This window comes from Mesoplodon mirus (assembly GCF_964341445.2).
Source record: "Mesoplodon mirus genome assembly, chromosome: 12".
Classification (NCBI taxonomy): Eukaryota; Metazoa; Chordata; class Mammalia; order Artiodactyla; family Ziphiidae; genus Mesoplodon; species Mesoplodon mirus.
This window is the reverse complement of record NC_138988.1, coordinates 51,754,618-51,773,718: the sequence shown is the minus strand read 5'-3', so window position 1 is coordinate 51,773,718 and position 19,101 is coordinate 51,754,618. Positions and strand designations below refer to the sequence as shown.

Genomic DNA, 19,101 nt, shown 5'->3' with positions numbered 1-19,101 from the left:
TTATCACCACAGAATTCTACTTGTTGTCAAATACAACAGGAAAGATATCAAGCCAGCTAACTAAACCTTCCTGCCAAATCTGTCATTCTTCCAAAGGCCATGTTCTCTCTTCAAAGCTTTTACATTATTCCATGTTTCTTCCAACATCCCTTTATATCCACCACCAAAGACAGAGGGTTTGTTTGGGTTGCAAGATAAACTGTCATCTTGTATTTGCCCGATCCCATACAGACATATCAAGCAGAAAAAGATACCAAATGACAAGTACACACACACGTGCACACATGAACATACGAGTGTGTGTGTGTGTATACACACACACACACATACACACACAAAGTGTCCTTCGTTCTTTAGGGAGAAATATATTTCTTATACAGCAGATGACTGTCACTTTAAAAGGAAGTGTATAGCACAAGCAAAAAAAAAGAAAAATAAATCTTACTCACCATCTCCCATAGCCATTCAGATGGTCCAGGGAGCTCTCTCAAACCAACAGGTCAAACAGCACAGCAAATAAATGCAGCTCGGTGCCTGCGCCACTGGGCTCGGCCTGCAGCCTGCAGACACCCTGCAGACACCCGGAGCTCTGTGTGACCCAGGCCGCTGCAGCTCTGCACCGCAATAGCCAACAGCTGCTACTCCACTTCAAAATAAAAGTCTGGGGTCTTGCTGAAAGCCCTCATCTATTTAGCAAAGCCTAGCAGAGCTTGATCAAGATTATTCTTTAACTGCACATATGAGGTTAGATATACGTTACGGTGTTTCTCCTTGTGCTGGCTGCCTGAAATTTAATGTCAGAAAAGCTCTGGGAGCCAATAAATGCCATCCCACTGGGGGACTTTTAATGCAATCATCAAAACACAAGGCATGTGTTCAGCAATCATTTTCTGCTTCCCTAAAGATATCCATGTAATCAGTAGCAATCACATGATCTGATGAATTAACTGATTTGTGCCTTTTTAAAAGGTTTTCATCCTTTTGCCGTTACCTTTTAATATTTACAACAGAAGACTGCTAGAAGTGCACAAACAGGAAGAGCCCAGTTTCCATGATTAACTGCTCTCATTATGCAGGAAGCATTTCTGGCTGCCGTAAACAAATCACGTCAAAGGCAGCCCATCAAAGGCTGCTCTGTATGCAGACGGCAGGGCCACACGGAACAAAGCTTGCTTCTGGTGGAGGAGACAGAATCTGGCCAGTGCGCAGCTGCAGGGACACGGAGCACCCTCCATCCAAGCTGCACAACCATCAGCACATTGTCAAGCTCCAAGAAGGGCCTGGAGCTCATGGTCACAAACAGATACATTTTTATTTTTTTTTTTTTTTTTTTTTTTTTTTTTTTTTGTGGTACGTGGGCCTCTCACTGTTGTGGCCCCTCCCGTTGCGGAGCGCAGGCTCCGGACGCACAGGCTCAGCGGCCATGGCTCACGGGCCCAGCCGCTCCGCGGCATATGGGATCCTCCCAGACCGGGGCACGAACCCGCGTCCCCTGCATCGGCAGGCGGATTCTCAACCACTGCGCCACCAGGGAAGCCCTACATTTTTAAATCAAACTAAGAAAAGGGCTGCTTTGCTTTTCACCAAAGGGTATGTTATAAACTAGACTGCAAGTTACCTCATTACCTCTTTTGCCAAATATCAAGGTAATTTCAAAGCCTAATTTCTGTGGTTTAGTTTATTGCCAGCCTCCTAAAACAATGCTTTTCCTAGCAACTGTTTTCAAAGAGAGAAGCTGGGAAATATTTTACAATGGTTACATGCCAAGACTGCATTAGGTCCTATACACACTTGACAAATCAGAATTACGTATAGTTTTTTCAGTGAAAAAGAAAAAGACTTGCAGTCACAGCCACCAACACGTCCGTGTTTGTATCTCAGTTAGCATAGGAGCCTGACTAGAAAACACCAGACCCTGCCATAATCACAGGGCGTCCTGCAACTTTCAGTCTTTTCCTTCCTACAGGGCTGGTGTTGCCTTCTTTCAGCCATGATTTGATTAATTTTAAATCCAGTTTCCTTCTAATAGCAGAGCTAAATTCCACTGCACTTAAGGATTCTGCCTAACTTACTCTTGTATTACTCTCGTAATACAAGAATTAAAGTCAGGCTTGACACAGGGAGATCAGCTCGGTGCTTTGTGACCGCCTGGAGGGGTGGGATAGGGAGGGTGGGAGGGAGATGCAAAAGGGAGGGGATAAAAAAAAAATTACTTTATACATTATTTGATTTTTCTCAGTTTTACCAAATGTATCTCAAAGGGAAAATAAAGAAGAGGAAGTAAAATCATTTAAAGCACAAAAAAAAAAAAAAAAAAAAGTCAGGCTTGAAAAACCCTCGACAAAAAAAAAAAAATGCCATGCATTTCTCACTATTCCCAAATTAAATGACATGCTCAAATCTCTGATAATAGAATTTACTTTGTGTTCTTGAATGTGGTGAACTAATGCTCTAGAAAATCAAGTCAAAGAGTTCAATCAAAACTTAAAAGCGTTGGGCTTCCCTGGTGGTGCAGTGGTTGAGAGTCCGCCTGCCGATGCAGGGGACATGGGTTCGTGCCCCAGTCTAGGAGGATCCCACATGCCACGGAGCGGCTGGGCCCGTGAGCCATGGCCACTGAGCCTGCGCGTCCAGAGCCTGTGCTCCGCAACGGGAGAGGCCGGCCGCAGCAGTGAGAGGCCCGCGTACCACAAAAAAAAAAAAACAAAAAAAACCTTAAAAGCATAGATATGGCAATCATGAAAGAAATCAGAGACAAAAGCATGAGATGTAAAGTTATGTATCAAGACATGCATAAGGGGAGAAGAGGCAGAAGGAAGAGGAAATAAAGAATTTTCCAAACAATAAAGGTATGTAAGATAGTGTTGGGCCATGTCACTCTCACTTACCACATGCCTCTCCAGCCTAAAACCCTTCCTACTCCCAGAAGTCTACCAAACTCTTCCCAAGGCCTACAAGACCCTCATATAATGGTTCCTGCTTACTTTTCCAATTTCTCTCATACACGGTGTCCCTTCCAACAGAGCCCTAGCCTCACTAGGCTCCAGTCAGCCCTGGCCTCCCTTCCTTTCTTCAAATACACTAAGACCTTTTCCACCTCTCGGCCTTTATGGTCACATTTTCTCTGCCCAAAGCATTTTTCCTACCATGTATCCAATAACTAGCTCATTTTCCTTTATCAAGTCTCAATTCAAATATGTCAACTCTGAGAGACGCTTGCCCCACTATTCTATCTAAAGTGGCATCACTGAGTTACTTCACATCTCCATACCCCGTTTACTTCACTTAATGACTGTGTAGATGATAACTTTTAACTGCAGTGGCTCTTAAAAAGTTATACCACCTTTACAACAAATCCTCTGCATTTTTGTTTGTGTCTGTATTTAGTAAAATGATTTTTTCATCCCCAAACACCCTCAATGAATATAAGAAGTGTGATATTTCATTATTATGGTTTCAGCAAAGACACACTAAAAATTTTTACTTACCATAATAGTTTCTAGTCACAGAATATCAGATGAAACAAATGCAAATAGAATGCCATGTTTGGGTGAACTCACAATAATTTACTTTGCATATGTACACCAAGTAAGAGAGAAAAGAGGTGGTATCTTTAATAGCTCTTCAATCTGTTGTGTGCATGAACTATTTCCACAAGTTTCCATGATGAGCCTTTATTTTGTCCTAAATGTTTTCCTGGTCTATAACTTTATTTTCAAGTTTTAGTTTCAGTGCACAATAACAATGAGCCAAAAGGGACTGAAAATTATGTGGGGAAAAATTGTGCAGAAATAAAAATGGAGTCGAATAAACCTTCATTACATTATTTTAGGTATAAACTATTTATTTGCCTTCCAATTGCTAGCTATAAAAATTTGTTTTCAGTGCTCAATTGATGTATTTTTCTACCTGTGAAAATTATTCAAGCATCTTGCGTTGGGATGAAACATAACATAATGTTAGTTAGGAAAAATTAAGATATAACTTTTTCATTTAATGGCTTTTCACTTAGCAGCAATGATTTTAAGGAATAATTTAAGTTAATTTCGGGCTTCCCTGGTGGCGCAGTGCTTGAGAGTCCGCCTGCCAATGCAGGGGACACGGGTTCGTGCCCCGGTCCTGGAGGATCCCACATGCCGCAGAGCGGCTGGGCCCGTGAGCCATGGCCGCTGAGCCTGCGCGTCCGGAGCCTGTGCTCCGCAACGGGAGAGGCCACAACAGTGAGAGGCCCGCGTACCGCAAAAATAAATAAATAAATAAATAAATTTAAGTTAATTTCATTAAATTCATTAAACAGAGTAGTTGTATTTCTTTCATTACCAACTGTAATCACTCTGGATATCCATTTGTTTACTTGTTTATTATCTATCTCTCTCACTAGAATGTAGCCTCCTCGAGGCAAAAACTTTAACTGTCTTCTTCACTGTTGTGACATAATCCATCTACATTTTAAGAAGACCACTCTCAGTTCTGGGTAGAAAATAGATTCCAGGGGTCAAACATAGAACAGAAATCTATTGCAGTGATGCAGGTAAAAGCTAAAGGAGGGCTTCCCTGGTGGCGCAGTGGTTGAGAGTCCGCCTGCCAATGCAGGGGACACGGGTTCGTGCCCCAGTCCGGGAAGATCTCACATGCCGCGGAGCGGCTGGGCCCGTGGGCCATGGCCGCTGAGCCTGCGCGTCTGGAGCCTGTGCTCTGCAACGGGGTGGGGGCAACAGTGAGAGGCCCGCGTACCTCAAAAAAAGGAAAGAAAAAAAAGCGCTAAAGGATACTTAGAGTAGGGTTTTAGCAGTGGAGATGGAAAAAAATAAGCAAATTTGGCATATATTAGAATTTCAGAGGCAAAAATGACTAGGTAGAATGGGAGACCAACGCTAACTAATTCTAATCAGGAAATTTCCTAGCCTGAGCTGATGATGGTGCCACTGACTGAAATGGGTAAACTGGGGGAAGAACAGTTTTGAGGGAAAGGAAGAGACAACAGGCTTTAACTTTTGGACCTGTTAAGCCTGAGATGTCTCTTAGACATCCAAATGGAAATGTTGTCGAGGCCACAGGCTCCCAGATCGAGAGCACAGAGAGATAAATGAGGGCTAGAACTACATATTTAGGAGTCATCAGCAAATAGTTATCATTTGAAGCTTTTGGGCTGGATTAAATCACTGAAAGAGAATAAAGACAAGGGGAAAAAGAGGCTTGGGCCCTGGGACCTACCAACATGGTAAATGGATGACTTTCCTTTTCTAGTCTCATCCCTTATTAACAGAGCCATTAAAGTATTTTTCAATGACAGCTTAATACTGTCATCAAAATCATCATGACCAATTTTCACACACCAATAAGTATATTATAAACTTTAATGTTCACATTTGACTATACTTGCAATATTCAGATTATAATCTCCAAAACAGAAAGGTTTCTGAAAACTCTCTCCAAGAGAAATAAATGCCAGATATTAACCCCAAACGTCCCTGTTTGTGGAGAGATAATGAAAAGAAAAAGAAATGGGAGCTAAAAGAATAGGAAACAAAAAAATCTTCTATTTTGAAGGTAACAGAAATAACCTCACAAAATACAAGGCCAATACTTTCAAAATAAACCATATCCAAATAATAAACATCTTAGATTTTTAGTATGCATTATACTTTTCTTCATAGGGCTGTAACTACATAGTCTGGAATACATAAATGAGTATGTAGTGTAAATGATATGAAAACACACAATCTTATTTCAAGGAATTTTAACAATTCTCCATCTTCTTGCTGTTTCTGGTTTCTATGGAAATGGACAGTGGTAACGGCTGGAAAAATAAGGACAAGGTACTTAAAACACCTTCTATTTAGAGAAGAGGAGTGAGAAACAGCTGGCAATCAGGGTGAGGATTGGTAGTGCTGAAGTTAATTTATGCTTCTGTAACTAAGTTTAGATTAGGGTAGACACAATCTTTTTAACACTAAATTCTCTCACTCCATCTGCCTTCCTGCAATACAACAAGGCTTGGTCTTGGTTTATCCAGCAAAAGAGAACCAAATTATATTAGTAACTAGCTTTCCTATTATTTGACTATAACAACTCATACACCAAATTTTTTCTCCAACATCATGCACATTACTAAGCTAAGCATACTATCTTTAATATGAACCTACTTTCCCAGGTAGAAAGACCACCTATACGATCTTTGGAAATAGAATATATTCTTCACATGTATGGTTAATTAATACTTAAGGATTGAAGGTAAATGCTACCCAATAAGACCAAACACAATTTAGCAACCTTACAAAAAGAAGAGCAACCACAAAATCAAATAAATGCCAGATACCAACTCAAAACCTCCTTGATTTCCAATTTGGTCTCATTCTAATTAAGAAGCCAAAAATGATTACACTGGTAGAGTTCCTATGTCTGTGTCTCTTCACTAGTATGATCACTGATACCCTACACATAGGTGTAACAGAGTAATCAACCCTACAATTTCTACTAAAAGCATCTAACTAAAACAACTACTGTGGGATCATAGGCAAAATATTCTCTGACATAAATCATACCAATGTTTTCTTAGGTCAGTCTCCCAAGGCAATAGAAATAAAAACAAAAATAAACAAATGGGACCTAATCAAACTTACAAGCTTTGGCACAGCAAAGGAAACCATTAAAAAAACCACACACACACACACAGAAAAAGACACCATATGGAATGGGAGAAAATAATTGCAAATGATGCAACCAACAAGGGCTTAATTTCCAAAATATACAAACAGCTCATACAACTCAACAAAAACAAAAAAAACAACCCAATCGAAAAATGGGCAGAAGACCTAAACAGATATTTCTCTAAAGAAGACACACAATACAGATGGCCATGAGGCACATGAAAAGATGCTCAACGTCACTAATTATTAGAGAAATGCAAATCAAAACTACAATGAGGTACCACCTCACAACAGTCAAAATGGCCATCATTAAAAAGTCTACAATGAAAACAACCTGAATGTCCATTGACAGGTGAATGGATAAAGAAGATGTGGTACATATATACAATGGAATACTACTCAGCCATAAAAAAGAACGAAATAATGCCATTTGCAGCAACATGGATGCAACTATAGATTATCATACTAAGTGAAGTCAGAAAGAGAAAGACAAATACCATATAATATCACTTATATGTGGAATCTAAAATACGGCACAAATGAACCTATCTATGAAACAGAAACAGACTCACAGACAGAGAGAATAGACTTGTGGTTACAAAGGGGGAGGGGAGGTGGGGAAGGGATGGATTGGGAATTTGGGGTTAGTAGATGAAAACTATTATATACAGAATGAATAAACAACAAGGTCCTACTGTATAGCACAGGGAACTATATTCAATATCCTGGGATAAACCATCATGGAAAAGAAAATAAAAAAGAATGAAGAGGACTTCCCTGGTGGCTCAGTGGTTAAGAATCCTCCTGCCAATGCAGGGGACACGGGTTCGAGCCGTGGTCCGGGAAGATCCCACATGCCGCGGAGCAACTAAGCCCGTGCACCACAACTACTGAGCCTGTGCTCTAAAGCCCGTGAGCCACAACTACTGAGCTCACGTGCCACAACTACTGAAGCCCGTGCGCCTAGAGCCTGTGCTCCGCAACAAGAGAAGCCACCGCAATAAGAAGCCCGTGCACCACAGTGAAGAGTAGCCCCCGCTCAACACAATTAGAGAAAGCCTGTGTGCAGCAACAAAGACCCAACGCAGCCAAAAAAAAAAAAAAAGCATATATGTATATACTGAGTCACTGTGCTATACAGCAGAAATTAACGCAACACTGTAAATCAACTACACTTCAATTAAAAAAATAAATTGGGCTTCCCTGGTGGCACAGTGGTTGAGAGTCTGCCTGCCGATGCAGGGGACACGGGTTTGTGCCCCGGTCCGGGAAGATCCCACATGCCGCGGAGCGGCTGGGCCCGTGAGCCATGGCCGCTGAGCCTGTGTGTCCGGAGCCTGTGCTCCGCAACGGGAGAGGCCACAACAGTGAGAGGCCCGTGTACCGCAAAAAAAAATAATAATAAATAAATAAAGTAATTAATTAATTAATTTAAAAAAACCACAATTACTCTGGGAGTAAAAAACACATTTTATGCACGGAACATAGAAGGCAAGAGGGTCATCATATCTTCAACTCAGAAGATACCAAATATAAGGCAAAAGAACAGTATCATTTTACACAATTAACCCGTTATTAAATTTTCACTTACTCCAAAAGAATCAGAAGATAGGTAATGATCAGCAGGATGTAAAGACTTTGTTATCCTAAACAAGTTTTAAGCCACAAAGTCAAATCTGCTGAATCAGTGATATAATAGTTGACTTGAAGACATATTTTAGAGTCTAAAACTTTGCTAAATAATCTTAGAAATGTTTGAGAACTGGAATAACTTAATTATTCTTACCTTTGCAGGCATTCAAAATCATACCACTTGAATTTTGCACTTCATCAAATTTGCCAAGTATCATTTCTAATCTGGGAATAAAGAATAAATTTTATTTGTTTTACATACAGTTTTAATTAGAAACAATTTCCTTCACCATCTCCCTGAGAAAAAAAAATTCCAAGGATTCAGTTAGCTCTACACAACTCTCTTTTACAATTACCTCACTGAAAGCAGACACAAAATGCATCTCTTCAGTAGAGCAAAGCAGTCAAATACAGGTAGCACTCTACACACTCACAGGTATATTTGTGAAAAGGTAACCTTCAAGGGTAGGGGTTTACGATGTATAAAATAAATAAGCTATAGGGATATATAGTACAACACAGGGAATATAGACAATATTTTATAATAACCATAAATGGAATATAACCTTTAAAAATTGTGAATCACTATGTTGTACCCCCAAAACTTATATAATATTGTACCACCAACTATACCTCAATTTTTAAAAAAAGATAACTATCACACAAAGCAGTTTCATACTTTCATCATAAAATTATTTCCCCAAACCCATCAAAAATATTGGGTTGGCCAAAAAGTTCATTTGGTTTTTTCCATACGATGGCTCTAGTAGCACTCAGTTGTCTTTAACTTCATTTGAAACAATTTTGTTAGACTGTATGTGACAGCTGTCATACCAGAGTGCATTTAAAAAAAGACATCAAAATTGGTGAATTTTTGTGTAGCCATTTTAACATTGAAGATGGAAGAAAGAAAAGCAACATTTTTGGCATATTATGCTTTATTATTTCAAGAAAGGTAAAAACGCAACCGAAATGCAAAAAAAAAGATTTGGGCAGTGTATAGAGAAGGTGCTGTGACTGATGGAACGTGTCAAAAGTGGTTTGCGAAGTTTCATGCGGGAGATTTCTTGCTGAACTATGCTCCACGGTCAGGCAGACCAGTTGAAGTTGACAGCGATCAAATCGAGACATTAATTGAGACCAATCAACATTGTTCTCAACACAGGAGATAGCCGACATACTGAAAATATCCAAATCAGGCACTGAAAATCATTTGTACCAGTTTGATTATGTTAATCACTTTGATGTCTGCGTTTCACATGAGTTAAGCGAAAAAACCTTCTTGACCGTATTTCTGCATGCGATTCTCTATTTAAACGTAATGAAAACGTTGCATTTTTAAAACAAATTGTGATGGGCGATGGCAAGTGGATACTGTACAATAATGTGGAATGGAAGAGATTGTGGACAAGTAAAATGAACCACCACCAACCACACCAAAGGCCGGTCTTCATCCAAAGAAGGTGATGCTGTGTATATGGTGGGACTGGAAGGGAGTCTTCTATTATGAGCTCCTTCCAGAAAACCAAACGATTAATTCCAACAAGTACTGCTCCCAATTAGACCAACTGAAAGCAGCACTCGACGAAAAGCGACAAAAGAAAACCCATGATCTTCCATCAGGATAACACGAGACCGCATGTTTCTTTGATGACCAGGCAAAAACTGTTAAAGCTTGGCTGGGAAGTTCTGATTCATCTGCTGTATTCACCAGACATTGCACCTTTGGATTTCCATTTATTTAGGTCTTTACAAAATTCTCTTAATGGAAAAAATTTCCACTCCCTGGAAGACTGTAAAAGGCACCTGGAACAGTTCTTTGCTCAAAAAGATAAAAAGTTTTGGCAAGACGGAATTATGAAGTTGCCTGAAAAATGGCAGAAGGTAGTGGAACAAAAGGGTGAGTACGCTGTTCAATAAAGTTCTTGGTGAAAATGAAAAATGTGTCTTTTATTTTTACTTAAAAACCGAAGGCACTTTTTGGCCAACCCAATACTTTAGTTCTAACCTTATAATGAATCTACTCAGTAACCAAGACATTTTTAAAAAGTACATAAAAATCATGCTAAGGAGGGCTTCTCTGGTGGCGCAGTGGTTGAGAGTCCGCCTGCCGATGCAGGGGACATGGGTTCGTGCCCCGGTCCGGGAAGATCCCACATGCTGCGGAGCGGCTAGGCCCGTGAGCCATGGCCGCTGAGCCTGCACGTCCAGAGCCTGTGCTCCGCAACGGGAGAGGCCACAACAGTGAGAGGCCCACGTACCGCAAAAAAAAAAAAAAAAAAAAAAAAATCATGCTAAGGAAACTTAAGGCAAATATAAAAACAATGAAATATGTCAGAAATTAAAGTGATGCTGATATGACTGATAATCTGATGTTTTTCCTGTTAACCTATTTTAATTCAACAGCAATTCTATTAGCACTTCTGATTTTATATTCAGAATAATACACTTCTACTATCACTTTTTAAAAAAAAGTGTTTCTTATTACAAAAGCAATGTATACTCATTATAGAAGAAAACTAGGAAATATAAATAGGAACAAAGAAAAAAGCCACAATCCCATCATCCAGAGAACTTATTTAACTGCATGCTTTCCGATGTTTTATATTTATATATAAATTTTTTTCAGACCATGATCATGGGATCATGCTGACAGCACTAATTTTTACTTTCCAATATTATATCATGCTATGATTTATTCTTTTTTCTTAAATTTATTTATTTATTTATGGCTGCATTAGGTCTTTGTTGCTGCACACGGGCTTTCTCTAGTTGCGGCAAGCTGGGGCTACTCTTCGTTGCGGTGCACAGGCTTCTCATTGCAGTGGCTTCCCTTGTTGTGGAGCATGGGCTCTAGGCGCGCAGGCTTCAGCAGTTGTGGCACGTGGGCTCTAGAGCGCAGGCTCAGTAGTTGTGGCACACGGGATTTGTTGCTCCGTGGCATGTGGGATCTTCCTGGACCAGGGCTCGAACCTGTGTCCCCTGCAGTGGCAGGCGGATTCTTAACCACTGTGCCACCAGGTAAGTCCCACTATGATTCTTAAATTATGACTTAGAGATTTGGGTTCAGTCTTTAATTGCCAAATGTTTTTCTCACATCAATGGTTCTGTCATGATTTCACTTCTGGAACCTAACTAAGCCTTGGTCCACATCCTGTCATTTTTTACTTGTAAATAGAGGATGAAAATACTGTTTGGTCTAAAAAAATTTTTTTTAGTTGAAAACCTTCTAGAAATTCATTATAATGGGATTTCTAAACCTTAACCTCAGCTCTTACCCCCATTAAATTCAACAAATATTCACACATCTGAAAGCACTTTAGTCAAAAGACACAGGTCCCTTCATCCTACAAAGTAGTTACCTTCCAGAGAATTGAGCAGACACTAGACAGGCTGCCCAGAGACAAGATGGACAAGATGAGACAGGGGAGAGAAAACTGGAATTGGAAGATGGGACTTCAGAATGAAGACCAGACAGCCCAGAAACAGAAAGGAGAGGATTTAGGAAAGCTCTCTGGGAAAAAGGCAGAACAAGATGTTAAGAAGCATGAAATTAACACTCAGCTATTCAGTAGCAAAAAGGGAGTAAGAAACTCAGGGCTGGAAGCTCTGGAGAAAAGAGGGTTGGTAAGGAATTGAGGTGGGACAGATAAAATATACAGCAAGGAATGCAGATACAGGCAGCTTTAATGGGAAGAGGGGTCAACTGAAAGATCAGGCAAATATAACAGTAACAGGGAAAAAGAAAGGAAAAAGAAATAAAAAGCTATTATAAAATAATAATACAGCTATTCAGAAAAACAAGCTTATTCATAATGGAGGATCATTACACATATAATCTGATGGAAAAGGGAGAAAGGAACAATGTAAGAGAAGAAAGAAGAGACTGGGATCTTTTAAGTAATTCAGGAAGAAAAAGAATTTAGGAAATTCAACAGAAGGCAAATACAACAGAGGCTGGAATATCCAAAACACAACTTAGGAGGCCAAACAATAGAGGCCTGTAAAGCCCTGGAAGGTTCTGATTCAGGATACGGATAGAGAACAGTAAAGCACTAGGATAAAATTGGAAAAGCAACTTTATCCAAAGTCCATATTTAAGTTTAGAGTCATAATAATAAATCACAAGTACAATATGAAAGAGTTAATTAGGTATCTCAGAACTTATCTTTTTTTATAACAGCCAATTATTGAGATAAAACTCATACCATATAATTCACCCCTTTAAAGTGCACAATTCAATGGTTTTTAATATAAAGCCAGAGATGTACACAATCAATTTCAGAATGTCATCATCGTCCCAAAAAACAACCCTGTACTCATTAGCAGTCACTCCCCATTCCTCCCAATTTCCTCAGTCCTACACAACCATTAATCTAACTTCCTTTCTATATATTTGCCATATCTGGCCATTTCATATAAATGAAATCATCCAATATTCCAAACACTCTGGAAAACTGTCTGTGAATATCAACTAAAGGTAAATATACCCTATGGCCCAGCAATTCCATTCAAATATATTCCAAGAGAACAAATACATAAGTATACCAAAAGGCATGCATAAGAATGTTTCTAACAACATTAATTCATAAATGCTACAAAATGAAAACAACTCAGAAGTCCGTCAACAGTATGGATTCATAAAGTATGACCTACTCATACAAAGAAGAACTATAAGGCAATGAAAATGAACAACTATAGCTGAATCCAACAACCCAAATGAATCTTAAAGAGATAATGTTAACTGAAAGAAGCAAGACACAAAAAGTATACACTATATGATTCCATTTATATAAAATTCAAGCAGAGGCAAAACTAACGTATGGTGATAGAGTCAGGATTATGATTACTTCTGGGAAGGAGAGAAAAGACAAGGATTAAGAAAGATTTGGGGAGGATTCTGGAATGTTGTAATGTCTACTTCTTCACCTGTGTGGGAGATACGTGTGTGTACTCACTTTGTGATAACTTACAGAGCTGCATACTTACAATTTATGCACTATTCTGTATGAATGTCAAAATTGAATAAAAATTCTAAATACTTAAAAAAACATAATCTCAATATAAATTTAAAAATATATAATGTAACATATATACATACACTCACACAAAATATATCAATATACATTAATACCATTTCTTTCATAAAATGATACAGAATTTATTTAAATAAAATTCTTGTTAACCCTGGAAGTAGAAAGCCAATGAATAAATAAGTAAACAAAATGCATATTTTTTAGACAACCTTATTACCTAAAAAATAATTCATACTGGAAATAATCTACGTGGTAAGAGAGGCAGCCAGATCTGAAGAGACTTATGTAAACAGAACACACCACCACCTATGAAGTAGTCTTGCTCCTCCTGCCACCCCCCACTGAAAATCTGATCAAGCCTATAGATCCAACTACCAACTTACAGGATATAAAGACAGAAGAACACATTAAACCACACCACAGGAAAAGAATTAGTAATATCCAGGATATGGGAAACCTTTCAGGGTAAACCACCCAACTTATTCAATAAATAAAACACAAGGAAAAAAGTATTTGGGGGTACACAAAGATTTAAACAGGCTTGTAATACATATCAACTAATTGTTGGACTTTATTTGTATACTGATTCAAATAAACTGTTAAAATATATACATACAACATTTATAAAACAGTATGACATTTATGAAAATTTGAACCCTAACTGGATATTTGGATTACAGAATTATTTGCAAAAAAATGTAAGGTGTGATGATTGCATTGTGGTTGTGATTGGGAAAAAAAATTTTTTTTCCCTTTAGAAATATATTGAATAACAAAAAGGACCTACTGTATAGCACAGGGAATTATATTCAATATCTTGTAATAACCTATAATGGCACAGAATCTGAGAAAGATTATATATATGTATATATATGCATATAAACTAAATCACTTTGCTGTAATCCTGAAACACTGTAAATCAACTATACTTCAGTGAAAAAAAATTTTTTAATAAAATAAAAAGAAATATATTGAATTACAGATGAAATGTTATGAGTTGGATTTGCTTGAAAATAATACAGGACAAGAGTAAGTAGGTAAGGATGTAACAAACAAAACTGTCCACAAGTTAGTTACTGAAGATGGATAATAGGTACATGAGGTTCATTATACTATCCTGTCTAGAACAGTATAGAATCTTAAGAATTTTTTAAACAGTAATAACCTATATGTCCTTTTATATCTTTTGAATATTAAAGCATTCCAGAAAATTGAACCTATTTTAAATAAGCACATGAAATTAAAACCTTTAAAACCACTGGCAAAAAAATAAATTTAGCAAGACTTACCTAGCAAGGGGAATTCCTCTCTTATAAAGGTCCACTCTCACTTTCTCTCCCACATGTCTATAAATCTCCACCACAGCCAGTATTGCAGCATCTCTAACCTGCCAAATAATTCAGAACTTTAAAAACTTACATGAGAAAAAATAAAATACTTCACCTCAAGGTAACATTAAATTCAGACCAACTTGAAGCTCCAAGTTGGTTTTAATGCCTCTAAACCCCTGGGAGATTATGGCAGGTCATTAACAAAAACCAAGATGACCTGCCAAGAAACCTCTAGAGAAACCTTGTAAAAGTTTTATAGAAATCTAAGAAACATGTAAATAAATGTGGCTTTTCAAAAATCTTCTATTTGTAATAATATTGTATAAAGAACTGATAATAACTATATGACTAGAAATCATTATCGTGGTTAACATATTTTTGTAGAATAAAACTGCCTTTTAAGAATGTGGCCTGAACACAAACAGATAATTATATACCAATGTTCACAGCATCATTATTCACAATAGCCAAAAGGTGGAAACAACCCAAATGTCTATCCATGGATGAATGGATAAACAAGATGTGGTATATACATACAATGGTATATTATTCAGCCTTAAACAAGAATGGAAGGAAATTCTGACACATGCTACAACATGGATGAACCGTGAAGACATTATGCTAAGTGAAATATGCCAGATACAAAAGGAGAAATATTGTATGGTTCCACGTTTATAAGTAGTCAAATTCATTTGGAGAGAAAGTAAAACGTGGCCACCAAGAGCTGAAGGACTGGGGGAAATGAGGAGTTATTGTTTAATGGGTAGAGAGCTTCAGCTTGGGAAGATGAAAAAGTTCTGGAGATGGGTGGTGGTGATGGCTGCACAACAATGTCAGTGTACTTACTGCCAATGAACTGTACACTTAAGAAAGGCTGAAATGGTAAATTTTATGTTGTGAATATTTTACCACAATTAAAAGAAAGAATAAATGTGGCCTAAAGACAGGAATGTGGAAGACAGCTTTTAGTTCCTTTGCATAGCTCACTGTCGAAGGGCAAATGAAGAGACAGTAGAACTCTCTACAAACCTCTAGAGGAGGAGCTAGGGCCTAAAAGCAAGGAAATATCCAGGGTCATTCCAAATGCCCAAGCTGTGCCAAAAGGGTTACAGCCAAGATTCAACTCCACCACAAAGGACAAGATCCAGAATACACCCCTGTATTATGCCTATAGTATTTGAAGCTCAGGGAGTGAAATTTCCAACAAGTGATATACCACTGGCACAAACAGGGTTATGACTGTTGCAAAAGTTGTTATGCAGGAATGAAAAGGAAGCTGACAATCTGCCCTCACAACTAGCTTATAGGAGGACTAGAGAAGGAAATTCAGGTTCTTTGTTACTCAATCTTTCAAACTCAAGAACTATCCTTTAAGTCCCATCTATCCTTAATACTAGCCAAACACCTAACAAACTTGAGCTACGTTTGTGAATATAATGTATTCTTAAAAACTAAATGTGGTAGACATTAAAAGAAAAAAATGAAGTGGAATCTTGATTTTACCACTCCCCTCCACCCTCTCTCTTCTTTTTAAAAATGGAATAAGAGCATTAGAAAACAAGAGGTGGCTAAAAAATTAGTCAGTGCTTAAATGTAGATAAAATTTTACCTGACTGTTGGAATCTCCAAATAGGATACACAAATGTGGTACCAACTTGCTGAGGACTAGCGGCTGAGCCCCAAAACTAAATATAATTTGAAAAAAAAAATAAAGAGAATTTGGTTTTAATCAAACAGTAAACAAAATATCCTTACACTTTTAACTGTCTCGATAAGACAAATACGGTGGAGAGCATGGGCACACATCATTAAAACATAAAGGATATGAGACACAAGCAAAACCTAATTCTAAACAATGTGAGATATGTAAAATTGAATAATCATGACTGACAATGAAAACTGTCAACACATGATCCAACAGAGCAAAATGTTCAACCGATGGCACTCTTAAACCTAGCAACCTATCAATCACTTAGAAAATTTGCATTAAAATACTGTTTTTTTAGACTCTGGGTCTCAAACAAATTTGCATTCCAGTACAATAAGTAAATTTAAAGATCTTTATTTATGCTTATTAATATTTTGATGAGGTCATGGGTTGAAAGCAAATGACAAGACAGCCAAAAACCATGAAAGTTGTGCAGACTGAATGCACTTACAAGCTCTAGATGGCAGAAAGGACCATAGAGGAGTAAAAGAAAATAAAATGAAGGTATAGTTAGAGAAAAGGAAGTAACACTACAAAAAAAGTTGAAAGCTACTATATATTACCTATCTTGTTGCACAGAACTTGAAAAAATCATCCAGAAAGAGAACAAAAGCCCTAGTTTACAATTTCTTCAGGCTGGAGTTCTGAGCTCTGTGGCATCTATGCTGTCAGAGCTCTGCACACTGCTGTCAGCTTCACTGTCTGGTTACCTGGGGGAGTCTTATTCAGTCTATGATTTTGGTAACCACCTGCACTGCTCTAGAAAATCTAGGGCCAACTGGCAAAAGGGGGCTGGGGAAAATGGCTACAATTGTTGAAATACCACTGAGTTTAAAAAAATTCCAAACTGGGTCCAGAACAGAGGAAGATCCTAAGTTATATCAGCGTATTTGTTATATGACCATCTATTTGGGTGGTAACTATTAACATACTAAAGAGAAAAAAAGAAACTCTTCTTATCAATGACTAATAATTTTAAATTAACAACATGAAAGATAACAACATACATACAAAAAAATTAACAGATAAAGCTATCAAATAGAAAAACTCTGGTGCCAGAGATAAATTAATAACTATTTAAAATTTGTTATTTCCATAGCTTTCCTTGAGCTTTGTGAAATGGATTTTGCTTTTTTTTTTAGAAAAATGAAAAACATACTCCAGTAATCATAAAACTTACATGTTTAATGTTTCAATAAGACACAGACACACGCCTTCTCGAGATCGAAAATTCTTGTGCTTAAAACCAGAAGCCAACTGTTCCCAAATGTACTATTTGAAAGAAAAGTAACAAAAAATTAAATTACTTATGTTATAACCTTTTATCTATTCCCAACTTTACTACCAACCTTATTGGTAGCTAAATTTTCCCACAGATTTCTCTACAAGTTTTTCTAAGCCAAATTTGCACTGATGCTGCTCTCACCCATTTTTAAATATCTTAATCACATTTTTAATTTTTATTTTATACCTTTCAATTTAGATTTCAATTATTCTCAGAAAAACTGTGTCCAACATTTAAAAACCTTAAAATTTCCAAGGACATATAATTTCTTCTAAACTTTAGAAACCTTCAATAACAATGTTACCATTATAAGCCTAGTAGTATTGTAAGCATTTAAAAGGTCCAATGTTGCCTAGCAACTAGTACAGACTGTCACATGGAACAGGCTTTTTCAGCATTTTATAATTCAGGGGTTTTTTCATTTTAACACTGGATCCAAATACAGAAACATAATCATTCTATTGCTACCCACTATCTTTTTTTTTTGAAAACGCATAAACCTATACAAACAATCTAAAACAATTATATGGGTTTGTTATAAGAAGGAATTCAACTTTGTTTTTATAAACATAGAGCCAATTGTCCCAATCAATCCTTTCTCCACATTTAAGGAACATCACCCTTACCATTTACTAAATTAATGTGTACATACACACATACACACATACTCTCACACATACACACAAACCCCTACTCCTGGACTCTATTCTCCCTGGACTCTATATTCAGTTCTACTAATATTATTTCCCCCTGCCAAACTTTGTGGAGGGTAACTTGGAAGTTTACCAAAAAAGTCTTAAATGTGAATAACCTGATCCAGCAACACTGTCTCTAGAACTCTGTTCTATAATTACATTTATGTCCAAAGACACATGTACAAGGATGCTCTTCACAGCACTCATAATAAAAGCATGTCAAAAACAAGTTAAAATTTGAACTGCTAAGCAAGTGTCAAAGGATACCCATCAAATTATAAGGATTATATATTTATCTTTATACTCTATGGTATAAAAAGTCTGAGTAAGTTTACTTTCACTACTATTTGGATTTTTTATAAAACATATGTAATACAATTCTTTTTTTTTTTTTTTTTTTTTTTTTTTTTTTTTTGCGGTATGCGGGCCTCTCACTGTTGTGGCCTCCCCCGTTGCGGAGCACAGGCTCTGGATGCGCAGGCCCAGCGGCCATGGCTCACGGGCCCAGCCGCTCCGCGGCATATGGGATCCTCCCAGACCGGGGCACGAACCCGTATCCCCTGCATCGGCAGGCGGACTCTCAACCACTGCGCCACCAGGGAGGCCCTGTAATACAATTCTTAAACTGTATTTTAAATGATAACACTTAGTAGCACTATATTTTATAAATTCTGGGTTTTTTTCCCACTTAACATGAGCTACTCTTTTATTTTTTTTTTAATAAATTTATTTATTTATTTTTGGCTTCACTGGGTCTTCGTTGC

At 37.7% G+C, this 19,101-nt stretch overlaps 1 protein-coding gene across 4 annotated transcripts in view; it reads right to left on the bottom strand.

The window, feature by feature from the left end:
- The window catches only part of CLASP2 (cytoplasmic linker associated protein 2), a 189,340-nt gene that overhangs the window by 148,072 nt on the left and 22,167 nt on the right, over positions 1 to 19,101 (bottom strand). For all 4 annotated transcript variants that reach the window (XM_082637540.1, XM_082637539.1, XM_082637537.1 and 1 more), the window contains exons 4-7: positions 17,538 to 17,629; positions 16,259 to 16,334; positions 14,608 to 14,705; positions 8,437 to 8,507 (exon numbers count right to left, since the gene is read on the bottom strand). In XM_082637540.1, the coding sequence (XP_082493666.1) occupies positions 8,437 to 8,507; positions 14,608 to 14,705; positions 16,259 to 16,334; positions 17,538 to 17,629 (337 nt within the window). The remainder of the gene's footprint in view (positions 1 to 8,436; positions 8,508 to 14,607; positions 14,706 to 16,258; positions 16,335 to 17,537; positions 17,630 to 19,101) is intronic.